General features: G+C 39.1%; 1 protein-coding gene and 1 non-coding gene across 3 annotated transcripts in view; both read left to right on the top strand.

Annotated features, from left to right (window-relative positions):
- Positions 1–23,854, top strand: part of ATP1B3 (ATPase Na+/K+ transporting subunit beta 3) — a 40,930-nt gene that overhangs the window by 7,352 nt on the left and 9,724 nt on the right. For both annotated transcript variants that reach the window (XM_020792586.3, XM_020792587.3), the window contains exons 2-3: positions 15,762–15,890; positions 18,966–19,073. In XM_020792586.3, the coding sequence (XP_020648245.1) occupies positions 15,762–15,890; positions 18,966–19,073 (237 nt within the window). The remainder of the gene's footprint in view (positions 1–15,761; positions 15,891–18,965; positions 19,074–23,854) is intronic.
- Positions 6,719–6,874, top strand: LOC140706139 (U1 spliceosomal RNA). The gene has a single exon (XR_012085860.2). It is a non-coding gene; the product is annotated as a U1 spliceosomal RNA (small nuclear RNA).

The following is a 23,854-nucleotide window of genomic DNA, read 5'->3' as shown; positions in this document are numbered from 1 at the left end:
ATCATCTTTCTCAGAGGCCTTTTTATAGGTCCCACATCACCATCAGGTTGGTGGCAGGGTCAGGAATGTCCTCATGCTTTTTTAGAATTCTGGGTTTAATTTCTGTTTTGTGTTGGTTTTCTAGTATACTGTGATATTTTAACTGATTGGTTTTATTGGTTACTGAAGTGTTGATAGTATCTCTTATTATTCACTATAAGACGTTGTAAGGACAAATCGTAATGGAATAATTCAATATAAATGTTGGTGTTTTCAAGACTAGACTAAATTTCATATGGGACACATTTGTTTATACATTTAGATACATTGGCTTTGTTACAGAGATTTATTTCTGATCTGTATTCAGCATTCTGTGTTTACTTCTGTAAATACAGGTTGTAAATTCTGATTTTGAAATGAGAATGCTAGGGACCAAAGCACTCCACAATGGCATGAATAGAAAAGAGTGTTCCAAATATGGCTAGTAGTGGGGGTGTCCTTGGTGTGTTTTAGATTTAGAGCACAAGGTAGGCCCTGTGGATTTTGGGTACATGGAATGGAGTTTGCAGAAGTAGCTGTAGTGCTAGCTGGTTAAAAAGTCACATGACCAGCTTCTCACCAAATAGCCCTAGCTATTTCTGCAGCTTCTATTCCATGCATCTGAAATTCAAAAGAATCCTGACTGTTGTGTTTGAATATGCATATTTTGTGGTGATGTCTTTTAGGTAACTTTGATGTTTCCGTGAATGGTTTGAGTGACAGGTGAGTGCTTTGTGAGTGATAGGTAAGACAGTTATGGCATTTGGATGGTGTGAGGAATAAAGAATCTTATTTTCATTTACTATTGTCCCAGCCCAGTAAGAACACAAATGAGTGTATGTGTGATTGAGTATGTGTTTTAGTAGGTCAGAACTTAGATTAGGGTTAGACATAGATAAATATGTACATAGTAATAGGTAGATAGGGAGTGAGATAAATGAGTGTTGTGATGAATAGGATGAGATAGGAAGAATGCTAGATCAAGCCTGTGACTAACTGGCAAGCCAAATCACTCTGATTCAGCTTTATTGTTATTTGATTTGCAGTCTATATTATGATTGATTCACCATCAGTGATCACACAGGGGCTGCTTATTTATTCAGAAGTTCAGTGTTCACACTCAGTGTGATGTGATTTGCATTTTAACCCTCAGCCACCTTTCCTTCCTCTGGTCCTGCCTCTGCCAGTCCTTTTAAGGTTCACTGTCAAGCTGCTTGGTTTTGAAAAGGTTGCACAATTTTCTGGAAAAGGTGGCAGCATTCCAAAGTTCTCCTTAATGTGTACAGAAACAACCACATACCACAATGATGTATTTTATTTCATCTGTCTTATCTCTGTTTTATTTGTAATTTTAATTTTTTTCTCATCTGGAGGTGATCTAGCACTAAATTATCAATCCTAGTGACAAGGTGATCTAGCACTAATCTCATATACTTTATATATATAAAAAGGAGGAGGACTGGGAGAAAGAATGTGGGGGCAGGTGTTCCTGTGGTCCTGAACATTGCACCTCAACTTCTACATCACTGAAGCATCACCCACATGCGGCCTATCATTACAAGAATGAATCAGCTGATCTCATGTGGAAAACTTTGTTTCCAGCTTGAAAAAAGTAGAAGCTCCCTTAGGCATCCTTCAGTCTCGAGAGGCTATGGTAATGTGCTCTGTATCGAGGACTTGGAACAGTGTCTAGTGTGGCTGAAAAGGCCAATTCAAGAGTGACAATCCCTTCCACACTGAAGACAAATACAATCTGTCCCCTGTCCAGCTCCCTGATTTTGCTGCTTCCGGGACTGCCTCTTTGATTTGGCCTGCTGGATAAGGGTCTCTTCAAATTGGGAGAGGCCGTGATGCACTGCCTGCCTTCAGGCTGAACGGTCAGATGTCAAGGTTTCCCATCTGTTGAGGTCTGTTCCTAAGGCCTTCAGATCCCTAGAAGCTCCCTAGCAGCAAAGAAAAAAAAGCCATGTTGAGAGCAACAAGATCTGGACCAATTTGAGTTGGGCTTTTTGTCTTGTGATTAGAAAAATATGTACTTTGAATCAACCTATACTATAACTGCAGTAGGTTTGGAGGTAAATTGTGAAGATAAAATTAGGTTTAAGTAGATAAAAAAGCAAGATGAAGTATCTTTAACCTGTGTTTGTTGTTTGCCAATTCAATTCTTTTCATTTTATTTTTTCATTTTAAAAAGTTTGCATATTAAACAAATCTTTATGTAAAGGGACAGTCATCACATAAAAATACTCATGTTGGCTGTTTTCCATTTTAGGGATTGGTGGTGATAGCATTAAGGTTTAATGTTAATAAAATACTTAAATAACTTCTTCCACAGAGTGAAGTGGAATGGCAAGCCAACTGAGAGAGGCTTGAGGGTGTCACAGATGAAATGTAGTTCTGTTCATTTTCTAAAATCACGATGCTAATTCCATTAGCAGAGAACGTTCCTTGCCTATTTGCTCCACTTTTGATAATGGCTGACTTAGCATGGACGTAAGAGATTTTTTCCTCTTGTCTTCAACTCTCCTGTTGCTTATTGATACCATTGTCATGGGTTTTAAAGGCAGCTCATCAAATCTTTGTTTTTCTACCACAACCTTCAAGAAAGTTCTGTTTACATATGCCTGCATGTACACTAGATGTATTTGGAAATTGGGTTCTTTACTTCGGCTGTTGAACCCAACTTGTGGGGTGTTTGAAAATATACTCCCCCTCCTTTTTTTCTTAATATGTCTCTTCAGAGGAGGCAATGAAAGAACTTTCTTTTGTTACCTTGTGAGAGTGAGTGTTTGTTGTGGCTAGAGATGATGACCACTAGTCAAGTATTGTGCTTGCGTTTTCTCCATATAATTCACAGCTGCTACATTGTATGGGACAAGATAAAGGAGCATTTGTAGATAGTAGGGCAGACACAAAAGGTAATGGCTCTCAATAAAGATTAGGCTTGATCCCTATCTACAGAGTTTCATCCTGTTCCTTATCGTGGTAGAGATAGATGGAACTTTGGGAATGTTTATTGGAAAGTTGAGAGTTGGCATGCTATAATACATATAATGAAAGACTTGTGGTGTCGTGTAATTCTGATGTTCAGAAAGGCAATAAGCAGATGTTTAAAGTGAAGCAATCACTTGTTTTCCTGGTGGCCATTTTTGCCTTCATCTGGACCTTGGAGAGCTGCACAGTTACTACATCTGCCTGCTTCCTAGTCAGCCCAGAAAAAGAAGTGTGCCTCCTAAATGAAAATTGTAACTCCCAGAGCTCTCTAGGAGTGTAAGGTGCAAACTTCATCTGAATTTGCCTTGTCTGTGATTTTTTTTAGGCCTAAGAGGCTCTTTTGAGAAACAGAAAGTGACTGGTTTATAATTGTTGCTTTCCCAAACAACCCCTGGGATCAAATTCAGTGTACAGTGCAAATTGTTCTCTCAGAGGTTTCAAGAGGCTTTTATGAGTAAGTTCATAAGAGGCTCAGACAACTTTGCAGGGTACAATCTGCTTACTGCTGGAGTAAGCCAAAGATCTAAAAATCTCCGTATCTTTTTTGTAAGAGACTTTATGCAGAATGTATTCATAGAGCACACTTGTGGTTAAAAATTACTTTCCTAGTCAATAAGAACTGCCTTCTAGCTCATTCTTTAAGCTTAACTGCTAAGACAAATTATTTAATTAATTTCATTTTTCAAGATTGTGCTCTTCTAATGTTCACGTGAAGCAGTTCTGCCTACATGTTGTTGACAAAACCTAAGGCACTACCACAGAATTCCTTGTCTTTGACAGCAGATACTTCTAATGATAATCGTACAGGTAGGTCCACAGTAGTATGCTTGTGAATGTGCTTCATTTGTGTTGATGCAAACCAGAACCAAGCCATGTCTAGGAGATTCTTTGAGAAGAGATGCAGCATAGCTTGACTCAAGTTGGAATGCTTGCCTGTGAGAGAACTGGTAGAACACTATAGGCCGAATAGTATTTGCAGCCAAAGGTTGTAAACGGCTTCATTTTGGAGGCTGCTGTTGTTTTTAAATAAATTCGCCTTTTATTTTAAGATTTTCACTTTGATGGCGGAAAACTAATTTAAAATAAAAACTTATATAGTAAGCAGTTAGGTTTGATGGAAAATCTGAAAAAGAACATATTCAATGTAACTTTTTTTTCTGTTTGAAAAAAGTATAATGTCATTAGTAATATAAACCTGCCAAATTAATATTTCCAGGTGACTGTCCTGAGATGGCATATTTTTAAGTGTCTTCAGGTGTGCTAAAAATGGCTATGTAATAGTTTTCTGTTCTACCTTTTACTATAGGAATGCTTATGCCATTACGTATATTTCACATTAAAACAATTTTAAAAGGTCCAATACTGTAATTTACTTGCAAGTAAAGCTTTGGATTTATACGAATTTAAAGTTTTACTGTATCACATAAGCTTTTTTGAGTTGTTCTTTTCCAGGCACGTATTTCAGATTTATGCAGTGTTTAAACTTTCTTCAGTGTTTCAAATAGAAGTCAAACATACTAGAGCTGTAGTTAAGCAGAAATATGTGAGGCCAGACATTATCTAGGGTATAAATGAAAATTTCCTTCTAAGATCTTTTAACATTTTAAAAACGCAGTCCTTCTATTATTCTTTTAGGTCAGAACCATCTTAATGAATTATGCCTAGAAGCAAATTAACAACTAGTCTGCTGTGTTCTTTTAGTTTGGTTTTCTAGCTAGGGTCACATTTCCTCTGAAGGGTAGATATGAATGATGAGTTACATGTTTCTTGTAGGTATATACAGTAGATAACAGCTGGGTCTGGAGTGCAAAAGTTGAACTTAAATTTCAGTGTACCGTATTTTTTGCTCCATAAGACGCACCTGACCTTAAGACGCACCTAATTTTTAGAGGAGGAACACAGGGAAAAAAATATTCTGAACCAAATAGTGTAATAAAATATTTAATAAACTATAACAGAATAACATTTGAACCATGAAAAGTGAACTGCAGTCAACAGTGGCATTAAGAGCCATTACCACTGTCATTAACAAATGGAGAGACTTAAAGGTTTGTGTATTCTAGTTTATGTACCATAAATTTGTGTACCATAAATTGAAGTCAAGTACATATAGACTATTATCAGCCAGTGATAAGACCTATACCACACTACAGTACCTATATTTTACATTTCCTTTCATCCACTTCCTCCCCATGCTTATAGAAATGTCTCAATGACAGATGAGAGTATTGTGCAACTCTGCCCAGCTACAGCTCAAGCCTATATTAAGTTAGAAATGGTTTGTCTGATTTGACATTGCATTGAGTTGTGTGGAGGATAAATAGTGGAATTAAACTATTTAACAGCTGGTTTTCCTTATTTACTTTAGGCTATGCAAAAGAACAACAACACAAAGCTTAACCTGATCTCATTCACCAGCAGTAGCACATGCTCAGCATAAGACCAAATCTTGGTTTTCTGACATAATTGAACGTTTATAGCATGCAAGGCACAACAGGTTAGGCCACACAAAGCCATGAACAATGTTCTTAGTGAGCCAAAAAAAAAAAACTGAATACAAACTATAGCTGAAATCAGGAAGCAGGTACTATAATCCAGTTAGAAGTCCCGTAGAATTTTGACTTTCTTAATTTTCAAACTACTGTATCAGCAAATGTAGCATGTGCTACAGGCAAGAACTCTGTTCCAAAAACACTAACCAAATAACTATGCCCTGTCTCTGAGACTTCCTGGCCCTGTTCTGATTTAGATACATCAAAGAGATACCACAAATATAAGGACTTGGAAACAACTAAAAGTAAGACTGAATTTTGCTTTCCCATGTATGCAGGGTTATTTGTGATCAGCAGCCAAGTTTGTGTTCTGGCTCATAAAGCACATTTTACTTGCTGCAACACCCTTTGGAAATACATTCTCTATTAGAAGCCCAGAACTAGTTGAAAACTTTGCAAGTCGAATCCAAATTTCCCATAGAAATGCATTGAAAATTAATGCATTCTTATGGGGGGGAAAGGTCAGAAACTTTAAAAAAATTAAAGAAAGTCACTTGCCAGGTACTGTATACTGAGCCTGGCTATTCACAGTGCCTTGGTAGCCCCCCAAACAGCCGAAAAAGAGCACCAAACAGCCAAAAGCCGGCAGCCAGCAGGCAGCCAGCAGCATTTTGTGCTCTTCTCCACTCCTTCCCCTTCACCTCTCCCCACCTAACAGCTGATCGGCGCTGGTCTGAAAGGCTTCCCAAGGCAGCTTCTAAAGCAAAACTAGCAGCTTTTAAAACAAGTATGCACGTTTCTAGACAGGTTTCAACTCAAATGGAGCACCTTTTCACCCAAGCACTAACCTCAAACAAGCAGCTTTTAAACTAAAATTTACATTTTAATATGACAATACGAGGCAGTCCCAGGTCTCTCTCCCAGCTCTCTAACTGCGAGGAAGCAGACAAGCAGCTTCTTCACTAGCTGAAAGTTTGAATTTCCTGCTTTCCCTGCCTTCCCCGCATATTAGGTATGCTAATATTTGTGCACTGGAGGATTGTGGGAGAAACACCCAGCCCCTAATGGGGGTCCTGCGGGACACCCCAAAACACTGAGGAGCTCTCTTGGGCTCTGGCAGGACTGGGGCTGTGCAGCCCTGTTCTGAGCAGGAGGTCATCATGCCTTGGGGGAGCATGGCACAGAAGGGGGTAGGAGGTACAGGGGCCATTTCAATTCATACCTTGCAGGGGAGATACCATGATCATTGAAGTGGTTTTCCCAGGGTGAGGCTCAGCCATTGTGCTTCAGGTGTGTTGATCCCTGTGATTTCCCCAAATGTGGGAAAAATCACCTGCCTAAGTGGGGGATTGCATTTGTGGTTTCCCCTGGTCTTTCAAGAATCAGTATTTTCTCTTTGGTCCTTGGCTGTTTTCACTACCCTCTGCCATTTAAATTTCCTGCCATAGGCCTGTTGGCCCTGTTGGTTTTCCAGGTTGGCTCTAGGAGCAGTGCAGATGGCAGAGTGGTGGGGTCCAGTGTGACTGCCAGGGCAAGCAGCCAGTTCAGAGGCCTCCCAGCATGGTCGTGGGAGGCTTCTGGGTGGTGGTGGCTGAACCCTTTTTTACAGTATACACTCCATAAGATGCACATACTTTCTCCCCCACTTTTTTTGGGGGGAAACTGCATCTTATGGAGCAAAAAATACAGTATCTGTTCTTGCAGCAAAGATCTTCCCATTCGTGCTCATACTGAAATAATCCCTAGATTAATTATTGGAATGGCCTCTTAAAGAGATTTCTTTCGGGAAGATGTTAGTATAAAATGCCTTAGGTAGTTCTCATTGAGAACAGACTCGTTAATTTGCTTCTAGGCATAGTTCATTAAGATGGTTCTGGCCTAAAAAGTCAGTTTTCAGCTACAGAAGTACTTGAAACATACACCAGCTCCCATGTACAGTGGGGTCTTGACTTAAGAACGGCTTGAGTTAAGAACATTTTGACTTAAGAACCACTCTCATAGGAAAATATTGACTTGACTTACATACTTAGATTTGAGTTAAGAACTGAAAAAAACCCACGTGGGAGGCAGGGAAAGTGCAAAATTTGAACTTTCAGTTAACTGTTGGCCAGTGAAAAGGGTGCCTGTCTGCTTCCTCACTCCTCCCAGCGTTTAGAGAGTGGATTGGGAGACAGTCTTCAGACTGCCTGGTACTGTACTACCTGGACTGTATTTTCCCTGCCTTCCCTGAACCTTTCTTGACCTAAGGAAAAAAAAGAAAAAATATCCCCCTCTAGTGGTTGAAGGCAGAATAGCAGCTTCCCATTAGTTTCTATGGATGGAAAAGAGCAGATACGGATCAAATGGTTTTCAATGTATTCCTATGGGAAATGCAGATTTGACCTGAGAACTTTTTGACTTGAGAACCGCCTTCCAATACGGATTACGTTCTCAAGTCAAGACCCCACTGTATCAGTATGGCTCTGTGGAAGTAGCAAATGTTGAAGTAAAAATAAGCTGCTGTGATCAATGGTCTATATCAGAAATTGGAGGTACAGAAATAGTGATCTAGGGGAGCCAATGTAACCCCACAAAATCTTAAGTGGATGGAGTCCTTTATAGGTGCTTTGACCTGCATGATGCTAAACTTACTGACTAGCTGATTTTCTTCCAGTTTTTAACAAAAAGCTGCTTCTGTACTGATAATAAACTGCCATATGAAAGTGAAAGATTATAGGAGACAGACTGGTCTGCATATGTGAAGAAAGAGCCTGTTCTCTTGAGATCTGTCTTGGTGAGTGAGGATACAATTGAGGTAGAGGACACTATTAACACTTTTATTTTTACCTGATATTGCCGCAAAACAGTACTATGAACTTACACGTTTCTGTCTCCCCACCCCACCCGCCCTAGATGGTGCAGTAGAACATGCCCTCCCCTCAGGAATTTTAAAATCTTTGAAACCGAGGTCAGGGACAGAAATAGGTTGTATCCTTCACTGACTAACAACATCATATCTGTGGTGTTGCCTGAACATGATTATAGCCTTTCAAGGCTTCAGAGGAGAAAGTGGCATGGGTATCTTGTTTTGTCTTTATTACTCTGTATACAGTCCCTGGTAAAATAATTCTTTGTTTGGTCTCCTACCCTACCCCTCTTGCCATTTTGCTGAGTATTTTCCAGGAATTTTTACCATTAAGTTACATGTTGAGTAGGATTTGAATATCTTTTTGTTGTTGTAGGAGTAAGTGACAAAATACCTTTATTAAATGTTGTGATAGCATAAGACTTGCTTTAAAAAGTCTGTAATAAAGTTGATGTGCACATTTGTAATTTAGTGCCTCACACTGATAATGTAATTTCGCAGATTAAATTTAGCAGTTTAATGTATATAATATAGAAGTGGGGTTTATAGATTCAGAATCAAATAAAAGTGACAGCATCCTGTTGGCATTTGTGGACAAGCTATGTAACTTGCCACAGCTAATTGATTCCAAATCCAATAGTTTTTAAGTGCAGTCCCAGCTATGAGTACTGGATGCAGAAATTCAGCCTCTGGAACTGCATATATGCTTTCTGATCAATTTTATTGGAAGGATATGCAGTTGTAGACTAAGGTTCTTCTGTACATTGTTATCATGTCTGTATTGACGAGAAGGTAACATGGAATGAAGTTATGTTTCATGTGTTTAGCAAATTACTTGAATTAAGTGTATGTAGGAGCAGCCCAAATATATCGAAATGCTAAGTTTTAAAAATATCAGCCTAAAGGTTTTTTTTTAGTATATTCTTAATTAAACAAATAGGAACTACTGCTGTGCTATATACGAAAGTAGAGAAGTTGAATTTTTGATAATCCCTAATCATATTTCTCCACATATTATTTAAAAGGGAGCTGCACACTTGATTTCCACAATGATTTTTCAGGTAGGACTATGTGTTGGACTGTGTCATAAATGTTTTTTTTCCATATGTTCAGGAAAGGGAAAGGGGAACAGGATTAAATCTCTTGCTCTGCCTTTTCTGCCAAACAGCTGATATATTTTATAGATTAGATTTGTTTTTGGAAGGGTCATAGTTACTTTGGATCATAGGCTGTTCCTGGAAGATGAAAATGTTTCTTCAGATATTTCTGAACAACAACTTCTGTCAAGCCTGTTTGTTGGCTATCTAGGCTAGGACTGATGGATGTTGAAGTCCCAGAGATGTCTGTAGTGCTGTGGATTTCCCAACCCCTGTTGTGTTTTGCAGGCATACGCTTTCTTCCAAGTTTTTAGCACAGCTTTCTGTATTTGTGGGTTTTGTTTGTTTGTCTGCTTGCTTGTAAAACTGCTGTTGTTTTCCACTGACAATAAATGTGACTGCTTAAATGATGTAAACTTGTGGTCTGTTATGAGATAAAACTTAAAATTTAAAAATATATCTTAATAGCTGTATTGGGAAAATATCTTGAAGCTGAAGCATTTTATGCAACATGAAGCTGACTTTTGAACAAATCATAGTTAAGATTCAATATTGATTAGAATCCAAACAACATACTAAGATCTCATCTCCTTCTTCTGCTCCTCCTCTTCCTGTAGATGTTACAAGGCATTGCTGCTGTCTTGACTTTGGATGCAGCATAGGTCTAAAGAATGTTTAGGTTTAAAGGTCTAAATGTTTGTGTTATACCCAGTCACAAACATTGAGTATTTTATATATGTTATGATTTCTTGGATTTTATTAGTTTTTAGTACTTCTTAATGCAAGAAACCCTTAATGGATTGCTGCCTTGTCATGGTGAAGGGGCTTGAGTAATTCAGAGAATCTGTGGGCTATGCCGTGCAGGGACACCCAAGATGGACACGTCATAGTGGAGAGTTCTGACTAAACGCAATCAGCCTGGAGCAGGAACTGGCAAGTCACTCCGGTATGGCATGAGACAGACATCCTGGAGAGTGAAGTCAAGTGGGTCTTAGAAAGCATGGCTAACAACAAGGCGAGTGGAGGTGATGGCATTCCAGTTAAACTATTTAAAATCTTAAAAGATGATGCCGTTGAGGTGCTATACTCAATATGCCAGCAAGTTTGGAAAACTTAGCAAGGGCCAGAGGATTGGAAAATATCAGTCTACATCCCAATCCCAAAAGAAGGGCAGTGCCAAAGAATGCTCCAACTACCGTACAATTGCACTCATTTCGCACGCTAGCAAGGTTATGCTCAAAATCCTACAAGGTAGGTTTCAGCAGTGTGTGGACTGAGAACTCGCAGAAGTATAAGCTGGATTTCAAAGGGGCAGAGGAACTAGAGACCAAATTGCTAGCATGCTCTGGATTATGGAGAAAGCCAGAGAGTTCCAGAAAAACATCCTGGTTTTTTTAGCTAAAGCAGGATTTTAGCTAGCAAGTTCTTTTCTGAAGATGTGCTTGGAGTAAAAATTGCAAAGCAGTGGCGAGAGTATGCTTGTTAAACACTTCCTTTGTATCACTTATATTTTCTATAATCTGATCTTCATTTTTGTTGCCAGTACAGGTTGACCATGAACAGATACATCTTGAACCAAGACTTTGATGTAGTCTGCCCATCTGATTAGTTCACTGTGTTGTACTTTGTCAAAGCCTTTTTCATAGGCAGTAAAGTAAACATTATATATCCATGTTCGTCTCACAATATATCTCCTCAAGTACGTATAGGAAGAATAGTGCTTCTTTGGGTTGGAATCCTTTTCTGGATCATAATATTGTGCCTACTGCTCATTCTTTGTACTTCTTACAAATTATGCCATATATTATTTTAAAGAAAACTTTAAGCAAGTGCCTCATTAAACTTAAGATTTTGTAGTCTCTGTATGCTTTGGTGTTTCCATTTTGAGGTATTTTAGAAATGTGGATACATTGAATTGAAAAGGTATACTTACACATCTCATAGTCTTCAGTGAACTTAAATACTTATACAAAAAAAAATCATGTCCAGGAACGTTGCTGTTTTTGTTATCCATATTGCATATTAGTTTTCTGGAGTCTGGATTTCTGATTTAGTATTGACATTCTATTTCTGTTTTGTCCTTGATGCCTGGTGTCAGAGAATATTATTTTCCATTGGGATAGACATTGTTGCCTTTGGAATATGTCTGCACAGGAAGTTGTAGATCTTCTTTTTAGTTTTCTATTTCTGTACAGTGTTTGGACATGTTTTTTTGAGTTCCTTATTTTTATGGAGAAAATCAGAGAGTTCCAGAAAAACATTTACTTCTGCTTCATTGACTACGCAAAAGCTGTTGACTGTGTGGATCACAGGAAACTATGGCAAGTTCTTAAAGAAATGGGAGTGCCTGACCACCTTATCTATCTCCTGAGAAACCTATATGTGGGACAGGAAGCAACAGTTAGAACTGGATATGGAAACACTGATTGGTTCAAAATTGGGAAAGGAATACGACAAGGCTGTATATTGTCCCCAGCTTATTTAACTTATTTGCAGAATACATAATGCAAAAGGCTGGACTGGATGAATCCCAAACCGGAATTAAGATTGCCGGAAGAAATATCAGTAACTTCAGATATGCAGACGATACCACTCTGATGGCAGAAAGTGAGACGGAATTAAAGAACCTTTTAATGAGAGTGAAAGAGGAGAGTGCCAAAAATGGTCTGAAGCTCAACATAAAAAAAAAACCAAGATTACGGCCACCGGACCTATCACCTCCTGGTAAATAGAAGGGGAAGAGATGGAGGCAGTGACAGATTGTACTTTCTTGGGCTCCATGATCACTGCAGATGGTGACAGCAGCCATGAAATTAAAAGACGCCTGCTTCTTGGGAAGAAAGCGATGAGAAACCTAGACAGCATCTTAAAAAGCAGAGACATCACCTAGCTGACAAAGGTCCACATAGTCAAAGCTATGGTTTTTCCAGTAGCAATGTATGGAAGTGAGAGGCAGTGGAAGACAGGAGGGCCTGGCGTGGTATTGTACATGGGGTCACAAAGAGTCAGACATGACTTAACGATTAAACAACGACAAAATTTTTATTTAAGATATTTTTGCGTAATTCTCTGCATTTGTTTTTGTTTTTTATTCTCCATTTTGTGCCTGTTACACTATTTCTAATGTATTTCTTGTCAGTAATTTCTTATATTCACTTACATTTCTTCTTTTGAGATTCTTGGTCCTATCTATTAACACCTCTGTAAGGCTAGAGCAAGCAGCATTTATATTTGAATATGCTATCTTATTGGTACGTTCATGAATTAACTACTTTACTACAGTTCATACCAATGTAATTTTTGTGCTCATATTTCATATTTCTTTAATTAGAGGAAATTAAAATGATAGAAGGAATATGATTTGGTTTAATGTAACCCTAATTAACTAGGATATAATATTTTTATTTCTTTCAGTATTGCTATCTTGGGTCCAGAGGAGGACAAGAGTGTAGGGTAAATTTGACTATACATGTACAGTATATGTATTCAGTACAATTTGGAAACCCAACTGGGGAGAGCAGAGGGTTAAGGAGGCTAGAGTCTCTGACTCCAAAGGGGGAGGGCTTAGATTAGTAGAAGGGTTTTTCTTCTTCTTCTTTTGTTTTGTTTTGTTTTTGTATGCTGATGTTTTAGTTGAAGGAAATTTAAATTAAAAAAAAACACAGAACTGCCAGGTTTGTGTGTGTGTGTGTGTGTGTGTGTGTGTGTGTGTCTAACTGAGGGGCGTTAAACTTAGAACTGCCAGATTTGTGTGTGTGTGTCTGAGGGGCGTTAAACTTAGAACTGTCAGATTTGTGTGTGTGTGTGTGTGTGTGTGTGTGTGTGTGTGTGTGTGTGTGTGTGTGTGTGTGTGTGTGTGTGTAAAATTACACCTTTCAGTTCTTCATAGAATTTGATTTCTTTGTCTTCAGTGACATTTCAGTCATGCACTTATATGACGTTGGTGGCTGTGGTCATTGAGCATTGCCTGGTCTGAATTTGTAATAAACTTTATAACAGCTTTGCTTAATGTTGTTTGTTCCTGTGATTGTAACTATATCCTTTTAAATTTCTGTTGAGTGTAGCGTCCAGCTAAAACAGTGTTGTGGGCTCATGCCATCTGTCAGCACTGCCATAAGTTAATGGAGAGCAAGCTTTGTTCATGGAGCTCACTGTTTGTGCAGTGGCACTGCTTGCATGTGTGGCATAATTCAACATTACTATCATGGTGAGACGTGTCAACTCAGCTAGTAGTTCAGAAGCTTAATAGGATACAGGCCAGTATACCCAGTATATATAGATAGTACTAATCTGATGCTAGTCTGGATATTCTGAGTACCCTCTGGCCATCTAAAGCCTGCATAGACTGAGGGAATTTTAACATTTCCGTCTAGCCGTGATAGGTGTTCTTGGCAGATAAAATATCATTGTTTTTCATTGCCTTGCAAGAATACTGCTATGGATTTTGATGGCTGTCATAAGACCAGCAGTTTTTCCATGTTGGAACCTGACCCATGTTCTTCGCCTTTGGCCTCCAATTGTTAAAAACATTGTTTTTGTCAGGTGGGGTTTAGAGGTGATTTAGTTCCTCAGAGCTCCACAGGGTTCCTGGTCTCCACCTGAAGCCTTTGTTTTTCCATGGGTCATGTTAATTAACTTCAATTTGACTGAGGTATGTGGTGATGCTATTCATCTATGCTGGTCCAAAGGCTGCTTTGCAGCAGTACTATGCTTTAATTAATCTAAATAGAATCAAAAGCTTTGATCCTGCAAAAGAGAAAAGTTAGGAGTCTATAATATGCTGCAGGTTGTTCTCCTAATGCAAAACTATGGTTTACATTTGCATGTGAACTAGTTATGGAAAGGACAGTAACAGTGATCTAGTAGTTACATAAATGTAAAATTAACTTTATTTTCACTAAGATTGTTTTCAACTTTGTTTCTTTGTGTAAGACTTCTTGGTGGCAAGGAAGATCTCTTACCATGAGAAATGCTTTTTGGAATGGTTATTAATATTTTCAGCAGGTGATAGACAGGCATGGGAAATTTTTAGTTTTTAAATAAGAAAACCAGAACATGACATTTTTTAAAATTTTAAATGGTTTTAGTACTTTTATTTTGCAGGCCATAGATACCAACATATAGATATTTACAAATCAGTTCCTGCAGATGTGATCGACTGCAGCTCCTCTTGGGGTTAGGAGTCAAGTTAGTTGATTGGTCTAATATTAAAAGTATAGTCAAATACTTTATGAAGGCTTCCCATCTATAAGTGGTAGTCTACCTCTTTTATTGCACCATGTAGTTCTCTCAGTCCCATTGGTTATTAATTCTTGCAGTGATCAGGATTATGCTCTCTCTCTTTGAGTCTGTGTTACATGCACCCCTGCCTACCTAATTTAGGATCTGATCCTGACTTATGCTAGTGTTTTCCCCAAGAATTTATTTTTGTTTTCTCTTCGATTTCAGCCATATGTCTTTGTTTCTCCTACTGTCTATTTGCTGCATCAGGAGTGCAGAGTCTAAGAATTTAAATACAACCTAAACACAGGAACATAGGTCTACCTAACCAGAAATTCACAGCACATGGTGGTTGTGGGGATGTATTAATTTGCAGTGTAATGAATAATAGATGGGCCGGTGAAAAACAAGGGACACAAGAACAAGGAATACAATACTAGTTTCTGCAGTATCTGGATGAGATCTTTGGTTTTGCAATGGACTGCGCACCATAAGGAATGATCTGGTCTGCCTTGGGCTAGATGATTTTCTAGTCTGGGAACCACTAAAGACTAACTATCCAAAAGTGGCATTGCTGCACAGGTGATAAGTACTCAAGGCTCAAAGCTATGATGGAATCCATTGAATTATGTTGTACCTGAGCAACTACCCACCATCTTTGCTAAGCAGTAAAGACAGTGGGTAGTTGGAGGTTGCACTTGGAGAGCAACTCACTACTGTATACTGTTATGCTGGCACAGTGACAGATTAAATGTAATCTTTCTCTGCTAAAATAGCAGAACTTTAAGATAGGATAACTTGGTCAATGTGGCTTCTACAAAATTTAAATATTTCGCTCCAGCAGACTGGGATATCTCCTGCACACATTATAAAATGAATATTTATCGGCTCCGGTTCTAAAATAGATGTAAAAATTGAAATACTGTATCAGGATAGAAATTGGGGAGAAAGAATATTGCAATATTTTGATTACCATGTGGTTGGTATCAGATTTCAACTGAACGTTTTGGCTTCCAAATGCGAATAGTCAAAAGATAAAAAGAACTTTTCATGAGTTTACTTGGAACATTTTCTAACTTTTTCTTCTTCTTCCAGGCTTGATTTTGCTGTTTTATCTCGTATTTTATGGCTTCTTAGCTGCACTCTTTACATTCACAATGTGGGTTATGCTTCAGACATTGAGTAGTGATATACCCAAATATCGTGATCGGATTGCTAGTCCAGGTAAGAATATATTCTTCTTTTCACATAAAATGTGTGTTCTAAACTTATACCACTGTGACCATTACACTGAGCTTTTGAATTTCTTGTGTGCAGTATTGCCATTTGTTTTAGAACATATGTGATAAGAGTTGGGCAGGCTGGTACAAACATTTTAACATTTCTTTAAAAATTAAAATGGATAAAGGAGAACAGGAGACTTATGGACAGCTGTCATATTATAACTAGAGGTGGGCATGAACAGCTAGTTTTTGGTGTGGTTTGTTTCCTGGCTGAACAGCTGATCTGCAGTTGGGCGCCTTGCTCCCTCTAGTGGGTGCCCACTCAGTCGCAGCGCCTGTAGAAGGTGGGGCAGGATGCTGCTGCCAAGTGGGCACCCGCTGGAAGGGGCAGGTTGCCAAACCAAGGATCAGCTGTTTGGCTAGGAAACAAACTGCACCCACCGAACTGCTAAACCAACCATTTGTGCCCATCTCTAATCATAACACTTTACTCAAATTAAAACAGAAGGCTTAGGACACGTTGGTCAGTAAATGCTTAGCATAAGCCAGAATGAGTTGGGCATGTCCTTATGCTGTGCAGTGCAAACTGTGTAATAGATTATATATATAACTTATATGCCGCCCACTCTACCCAAAGGTCTCTGGGTGGCTTACAACAATTAAAATTCAATTAAAATACAATGAAAGATAAAATGATTAAATACAATTAAAATTGCCATCAGGACCCACAGTTGATGTTATTTCAATTAAAAGCCTTCTGGAACAGGACGGTTTTGACCTGGCGCCGAAATGTCATCAGTGTCGGCGCCAGACGAATCTCAGTCGGGAGGGCATTCCATAGTCTGGGGGCAGCTGCCGAAAAGGCCCTTTGTCTACAAGCCGTCCCTCTTAGCTCCTTGAGGGACGGCTCTTTCAAAAGGGCCCCCTGGCTAGATCTTAACTGCCGGGTAGGCTCATATGGAAGGAGGCGGTCCTTCAGGTATAATAATAATTATAATAATATAGAGATATATACACTCCATCTGAAAATAGAGGTTGACCAGCTTGGGGGTGCTTCTGGATTTCTGTGTGAGCTTGGTTGTACAGGTTTTGGCAGTGGCCAGGAGTGCCTTTGCACAGTTAAACCTAGTGCACCAGCCTCACCTGTTCATGGAGATAACACATACTTTAGTTACATTCCAGCTTAATTGGTTTAACATGGTCTATGCGGGGCTACCTTTGGAAAGTATTCAGAAATTTCAGTGAGTCCAAAATGCTGCAGCGAGATTGTTAACTGGGAGCTGGTTATAGGGATCACTTGACTCCCTTGGTACAGCAGCTTCACAGGCCGCTGATCCTTTTCCAGTCACATTTTAAGTGCTGGTTTAAACTTATAAAGCCCTTAATGGCTTGAGTCCAAGGACTGCACCTGACTTTATGAGCCTGCCCATTAAGATAATCACAAGAGGCGTTTCTCTTGGTTCCATTACTTTCACAAGTGCATCTGATAGGGACACAGGAGAGGGCCATCTCTGTTCCTGCTCCCAGACTTTGGAACTCTCTTTCCACAGGAAGCCAGAGTGGGTTCTGCAATCAGGCAAAGATCTTTCTTTTCAGACAAGCTTTCCCTTAGTGATTGGCTGTCAGAGGGGGGTTTAAATCGAGTGTTGTTTCATTGTTGCTTTGAACGTGTTTTTGATCTTAATTTTGGTTATCATTTTTAGTGTGGTACAGTATTTGATTCTTATTTAATATTTGTACATGTATGTGCAGATATTGAATATTGTTTCTAATGATGTAAGCCACTTTGGGTTCTTTTTAAGGAGAAATGAGTATAAACAAATTTTAAATAAAATTAAAAACTTAATATAATTTTTCATAAATAAGTAAGAGGTTGTGTTTCTGGCTACTTGATGGTTCTTCATCCTTTGTCTTGTTCAAGCAGACTATAGGGTTGTTATTTCTAATGTGGTGGCAAATGTGGGAGTCTACAGTACTTGCTTAATTCATCTAGTTAGCTGAATCAGATCCTCCCCTTGTCCTCACATAATGGAAAGAAATGCCTCTACCGATAAGCAAAGAAACTCTCTTTGGGAAAGTCAGGCAGCAAGCATGCAGGCTTTGGTGATTCTTAACAGAGATGCTCTGAATCTCTCTGCCGAACAATGGCTGAAGAGGTCGGAAGCCTACTGATATCTGCATTGCTACATGCCAAGTTTCTTTCATTGCCAACCAGAAGCTCCCTTCATCCTTGTGTTTTCCTGAGCAGGAGGGCTTACTATTTTTGCTTTGTAATGTCAATGCATTCCTGGTGCTCTGAGGCAGTCAGTCGCTTCACATCTCTATAGTTCTAGAACTGGAAGGAAATAGTGCTGCATGTGAAGACTCACCTTCCTTGAGGAGACGGACATGTAGAGTCACATAGGAACAAAGATTCAGGTGTTTCAGGTCAACCTTGTTTAATGAAGGAATCTTCCCTATAGAATATGAGGTGTTACAGTTGTTTTGGCAGAGTTGCATGTCCTTCACATTTCCAGATATTCAAAAGTACTAAAATCTGACCATCTGGTTTCAGCTTGTAAAAATCTTTTAGCAGAATTAGAATTGTCATCATTCCTCAATTACTATAAAAATTTCACTGATTTAAAAAGTAACATCTAGATTATGAAACTGCATTAGAGATACTGCATTAGAGATACTGCAAATTTGCATATACTGCAAATTTGGAAAGCTATGGTTCAGTATAGATCACGATACAAGCAAGACTGCATGCCTCACTTTTAATATTTGCATTTCATTTTCTAAAGCATAAGCAGTAGATAAGCTCTAGCTATTTGAAGGCTAATGCTTATTAGTAGAATAAGTGTTTAGATGGTTCTGTTATTACTCCTTAAAAAAGAAAAACACATCACTTAGTATAAAACAGTCTGTGCTCAAATCGGTGTAACTGTGGCATTGAAATTATTTGGATATTCATTAATTATTAAAGAATTATTGCTTAGAGATTTAATGTATAATATAGAAATTATGCAGTTCATTATGATTATATCAAGTTGGAAATCTGGAGTAAGATATAGCTTTGGACTTCTTTTGATAGGGCTTATGATTTCACCAAAGCCAGAAAATGCACTGGAATTTTCACTTATCAAAAATGACTCAGGAAGTTACCGTCACTATGTGGAATCCCTTCAGAAATTTCTAGGAGGTATGTATTAATATTTTGTTTAATGTATTGCAGTATTTTCTCTGAATGATTTCAGTAGGCCAGACTGACTTTTGTAAAAAAAGTGATAGGTAATTTTGTTAAGATTTTCAGGATTAATGGCAGTTTGAACAACAACTCTATTGTGATATGGGTGTACCTCGGTTTACATAATTTTCGGTTTATGAACCAAAATCCGTAAGAAATAATGCCTCAGTTTACATTTTTATGGGGGGTGTGTGTGTGTGTGTGTGTGTGTGTGTGTGTGTGTGTGTGTGTGTGTGTGTGTGTGTGTGTGTGTGTGTGTGTGTGTGTGTGTGTGTGTGTGTGTGTGTGTGTGTCACTGTATGAAAAGGATGGAGGTTTCTAGCGCTGCCCCCATTGCTATGGCAGTCCATGTTCTGGTTTGCATAATTTCCACGTTACATAATGTCCTGGATGACTGATTAATTTTGTAAACCAAGGTACTATACTGTACAGTCAATGTAACTTCCTCCTTTAACTGAAACATTGTCAGCATGGTTAATAACATCAGTTAACAGGTGTTGGTCAAAATGATAACTGTAGACAAATTCACAGATAAGTTATAGTGTATCTCTAATGGCCTGAGTAGAGATCAACTCTTCTCAGCATACAATATATATTAATAAACCAGTTTTCTGTGATATAATATGGATATAAAAGAGTTAGGTACCCAGTATGTTGTAGTAGGTAGAGTGATGGACTGGGATTCAGAAGACCGGGATTTGAATCCCTGCTCCATCATGAAAACTCATGGTAGGTGTGTGTGTGGACCTGGTAAAACTACTCTTTAAATATATCACTTACCTTGAAAGCTCTGTTAGGGTAGCTATAAGTCAGTTCCAACTTGATGGGACAGGACAAAAACAATAACATAATACGGTTGCTTCCCTTTACAGACTGTCCTCTGTCCCAGAGACGTCTCTTAGTATTCATATGGCAACCAAGTCCACCTGTCCCACAGCTATTGTTGTGGCCAGAATCTATTAATTGAGTAATTTAACTGCTCGATAGTTAAATTGTTATGTTATTTGTATCCTAATCTGGTCATGTGGATATTCATACATGTACAGTATAGGCCATGTATTTATACAGTGGTGTCCCGCATGACGACGACTCCACAGAACGACAAAATCGCATGACAATGACTTTATTTCCTATGGGGGATTTTCGTTTAACAAAAATTAGGTTCTTCATGAACCGTTTGTTCGCAAAACGACTATTTTTCTGGCTCCGCAGAATGGCTGCCCTGTGTTTTCCGGACCCATGCTTCACAGGGCAACCATTTTAACAGCTGGTTGGCGCTCGAAAAATGGCTTCCCTTATGGGCGATCTTCGCTGGATGACGAGGTAATTTCCCCATTGGAACGCATTAAATGGGTTTCATTGCGTTCCAATGGGGAATTGTTTTTCACAGCGATTTTCCTGGAATGGATTATCGTCATGCGGGGCACCACTGTACTCCATTGTCTTGTTGAATTATAATTCTAATGTTTTACAACTTTAATGGCCAAAATCGTGCTGTTTAGTTACACCTGCAGAAGACAAACTGTGTAATTCAGTGACTTCTTGCTACTAATTAACAAGTCCCTCCTTGTATTATCAGGTGTACACTAGTCCAGTGAATAGGTGCATGTTTGAAAATCCAAGTAGGATCTCCTCAATTGCCAGCAAGAAACCACTGCAAGTTACACCATTTGCCTTTCATTGGCGTAGTTATGCCATGGAATATTTACAGTTATCTGAAATGCTGTATATTTTGAAATGTTTATTAAAAATATTTTAAAATAGGATGGAAAAAAAGAAAGGGAGTTTCTGGGGGCTCGCTGGTGAAAGGGAGTGAAGCTGATTTGACCTTTCCCTGAGGCAGGCAAAGGGTTATCTATCTATCTGTCTGTCTGTCTGTCTCTCTGTCTGTCTGACTGTGTTTGTCTGTCTGTCTCTCTCTCACTCTCTCTCTCTGTCTCTCTGTCTCTGTCTCTGTCTCTGTCTCTGTCTCTCTCTCTCTCTCTCTCTCTCTCTCTCTCTATCTATCTATCTATCTATCTATCTATCTATCTATCTATCTACTGTCTGTCTGTCTGTCTGTCTGTCTGTCTGTCTGTCTGTCTGTCTGTCTGTCTGTCTGTCTGTCTGTCTGTCTGTCTATCTATCTATCTATCTATCTATCTATCTATCTATCTATCTATCTATCTATCTATCTATCTATCTATCTATCTATCTATCTATCTATCTAGCTAGCTAGCTAGCTAGCTAGCTTATATGCTGCCCATTTAGACATAGTCTACTCTGGGCAGTTATTCTCTTACTTGTTTTAAAAATGTATTTATATAAGAGATTGCTGCATGTGTCAGGTTGGGTAGTGGCAGGACAACACTGTGCATATTTAATTCTAAGTCCCATTGTGGTCAGCTTTACTTTCAAGTAACTGTGCAAAGAGTTGCAGTCCTAATTTTGCCATGAGGAACTACATAGGATCCCACCTAGACATATGTGTCAGATATGCTGCAAACAGCCAAGTATTCCATCTGCTGTGGTCTGCTTCACATATTTGGGCACCCTCAAGCTTTTTGTTATTTTTACTTGTTGCAGGCATAGGAAGGTCAGGGTAAACACAGAGGAAAGTCAGGGGGCAAGTCAGACAACAGAAACCGAAAAAACGAGAGGAGTTGGCAGACAGGATAACAGGCAGAAAAGATGAATTAAGGTGGCAGGGGCTTTAACAGAATGAAGGTGAGATGAGAGATTAATCAAATGTCTATGTTGTTTCTGATTTCCATTTGAAACATCCAATAATTTTACCAAACTTTTACACATTCCCAGTTGCAGTACTAGAAAAGGTAGTGCATACTTTGGACATTAGTTAAAAGCTGTCCTTCTACCTATACAGAACACAGCCTTAGAAACAAAGTTTTTGTACTGTACCAAGGCCCTCAGAAGGGCCAACAAGTTTCTCCCCAATGCTTGGCTAAATGGATAGTGACTACCATAAAACTGGCATATCAGCTTACTTGTGAGCTAATGTTAGAAGCAGCGTATAGTCATTCTGTAAGAGCTACACCTTCTTCAACTGCATTCAAAGTGAATACGGTTACAATATTTATAAGGGGAATACTGTTAGAGGACGCATGTACAGCAGCTGCATGGGCACTATTGTTAAATTTAATAACCCAGACTTGATATGAGAGCAAAAGAGTGAAACCGCTTATGGGCAGTCCTTTCAGCTAATTTAACATGACAGATAACAAGCAGTAAGGAAGATAATTAACTGTGAAAGTTGCTTGCCTGTAACTCTAACTTTGATTCTTCAAGTGGTGATCTGTGATCTCATACAATCCTCCTGCATCTTGGGCTTCCTAGATTTTAATGAGGTAGTAGATTGAAACTGAGTTGAAGACTATCTGGTGGTCTTGGACACACATGTTGGACATGGGGTTGGGCCCATCTGAAAAACTGGTAGCCACTGGAACATTCCAAAGACAGCTGCGTACAGGCACATAATGTGTGTGAGAGTTAACAGATGACCACTTGAAGAACCACAGTGATAGGTAAATGATCTGTTCTTCACATGTTTGACTCGTATTATATTAAATATATGTTTAGCCTGCTAGTGCTTTAAGGTATTCTAGATATACTGGCAAATAAATGTTTGAACTATCAAAGGTATGGAGACCCTTAGCAAGAATAATGTACAATCAGTATGAGAAGAGCAGGTGAGCTACTTATTATTTTTATGAGAGAGTGCACTACTGGTATCATATTGGAATGCAGTTGGAAAAAAGACTACATAGTTGGAGAGAAGGTTTATTGCCAGCTGCCATTGATATCTGTACTTGTGAGGGTTCTTGCTCGAGCTCTCCGTGTTCTACTTTTATTCCTTGTTTTGCTTCATCACACTCAGGCTTAGGTCCATGGTGTAAAAACAATCAAGATTTATTTCTGGAAATTAAATAAAACTAGGTACAGTACATCAATGTTGTATTAATGTTGATTTTCTCATTCTAGTGGGTGAAGAGGTTTCATTCTGGATTGAGAAATGGATTATCATTGTTATAGTCCCAAGGTCACTGTAATCCAGAATGGTCCCAGCCTCTTCCTGCTGGCTCTGATGATACCAAGTTCAGGGGCATGGTTGTTTCTCCTGGGTATCCTCCTCTCCTCATCTGCTCTCCTGGGTTGTAAAACTCTCAGGTCTCAGATATTCTCTCCTCCAGGTCCCATCCATCTTGCCCTTTCTCACCTTTATCTCTCTATATCTTGGCTTTCTCCTCTCTCAGTTTTGTTCCCTACTCCCTGGCCTTTCTCTCCCCAATAGTAGGGTTTCTGTGAGACTTGTTCTCTTTTTCTCCTTGCTGTCTCCTCTCTAAGGATCATAAGTATTTCCCACTTCTGGGTCCAGGCATTTTCCAGTCATATCCATTCCCACCCTGAGGGGGAGGATCTTTGGTTGTCTCTGACTTTCTCCTCCTGCTTCTGCTTCCTCTTGACACTCCTTCCTCTTCTATATGTTCATTTCCTCCAACTCTCTTTTTCTCCTACTCTTTTGGCAGTTTCCCCTTCTCTATCTTTCTTCCTGCCTTTTCCAACTGTTCCCCTAATGTTTCTACCATATCCTGTTTACTTTCAGTCTCTTTCCTGAGATCTCCCCTAGGGAGCTCTTCCCTATGTAACTCTCTCTTTTCAATTGTCTTGGTGTGTCCCCCCCTTCTGTTGGAATGGATGGCACTCAGGTGAGAGGTGTCACAGTCTTGCCTCCCATCTCA

Source organism: Pogona vitticeps, chromosome 3 (genome assembly GCF_051106095.1).
Source record: "Pogona vitticeps strain Pit_001003342236 chromosome 3, PviZW2.1, whole genome shotgun sequence".
Taxonomy (NCBI): Eukaryota; Metazoa; Chordata; class Lepidosauria; order Squamata; family Agamidae; genus Pogona; species Pogona vitticeps.
The sequence above is the reverse complement of the archived record's forward strand: the minus strand, read 5'-3'. Positions and strand labels throughout refer to the sequence as shown.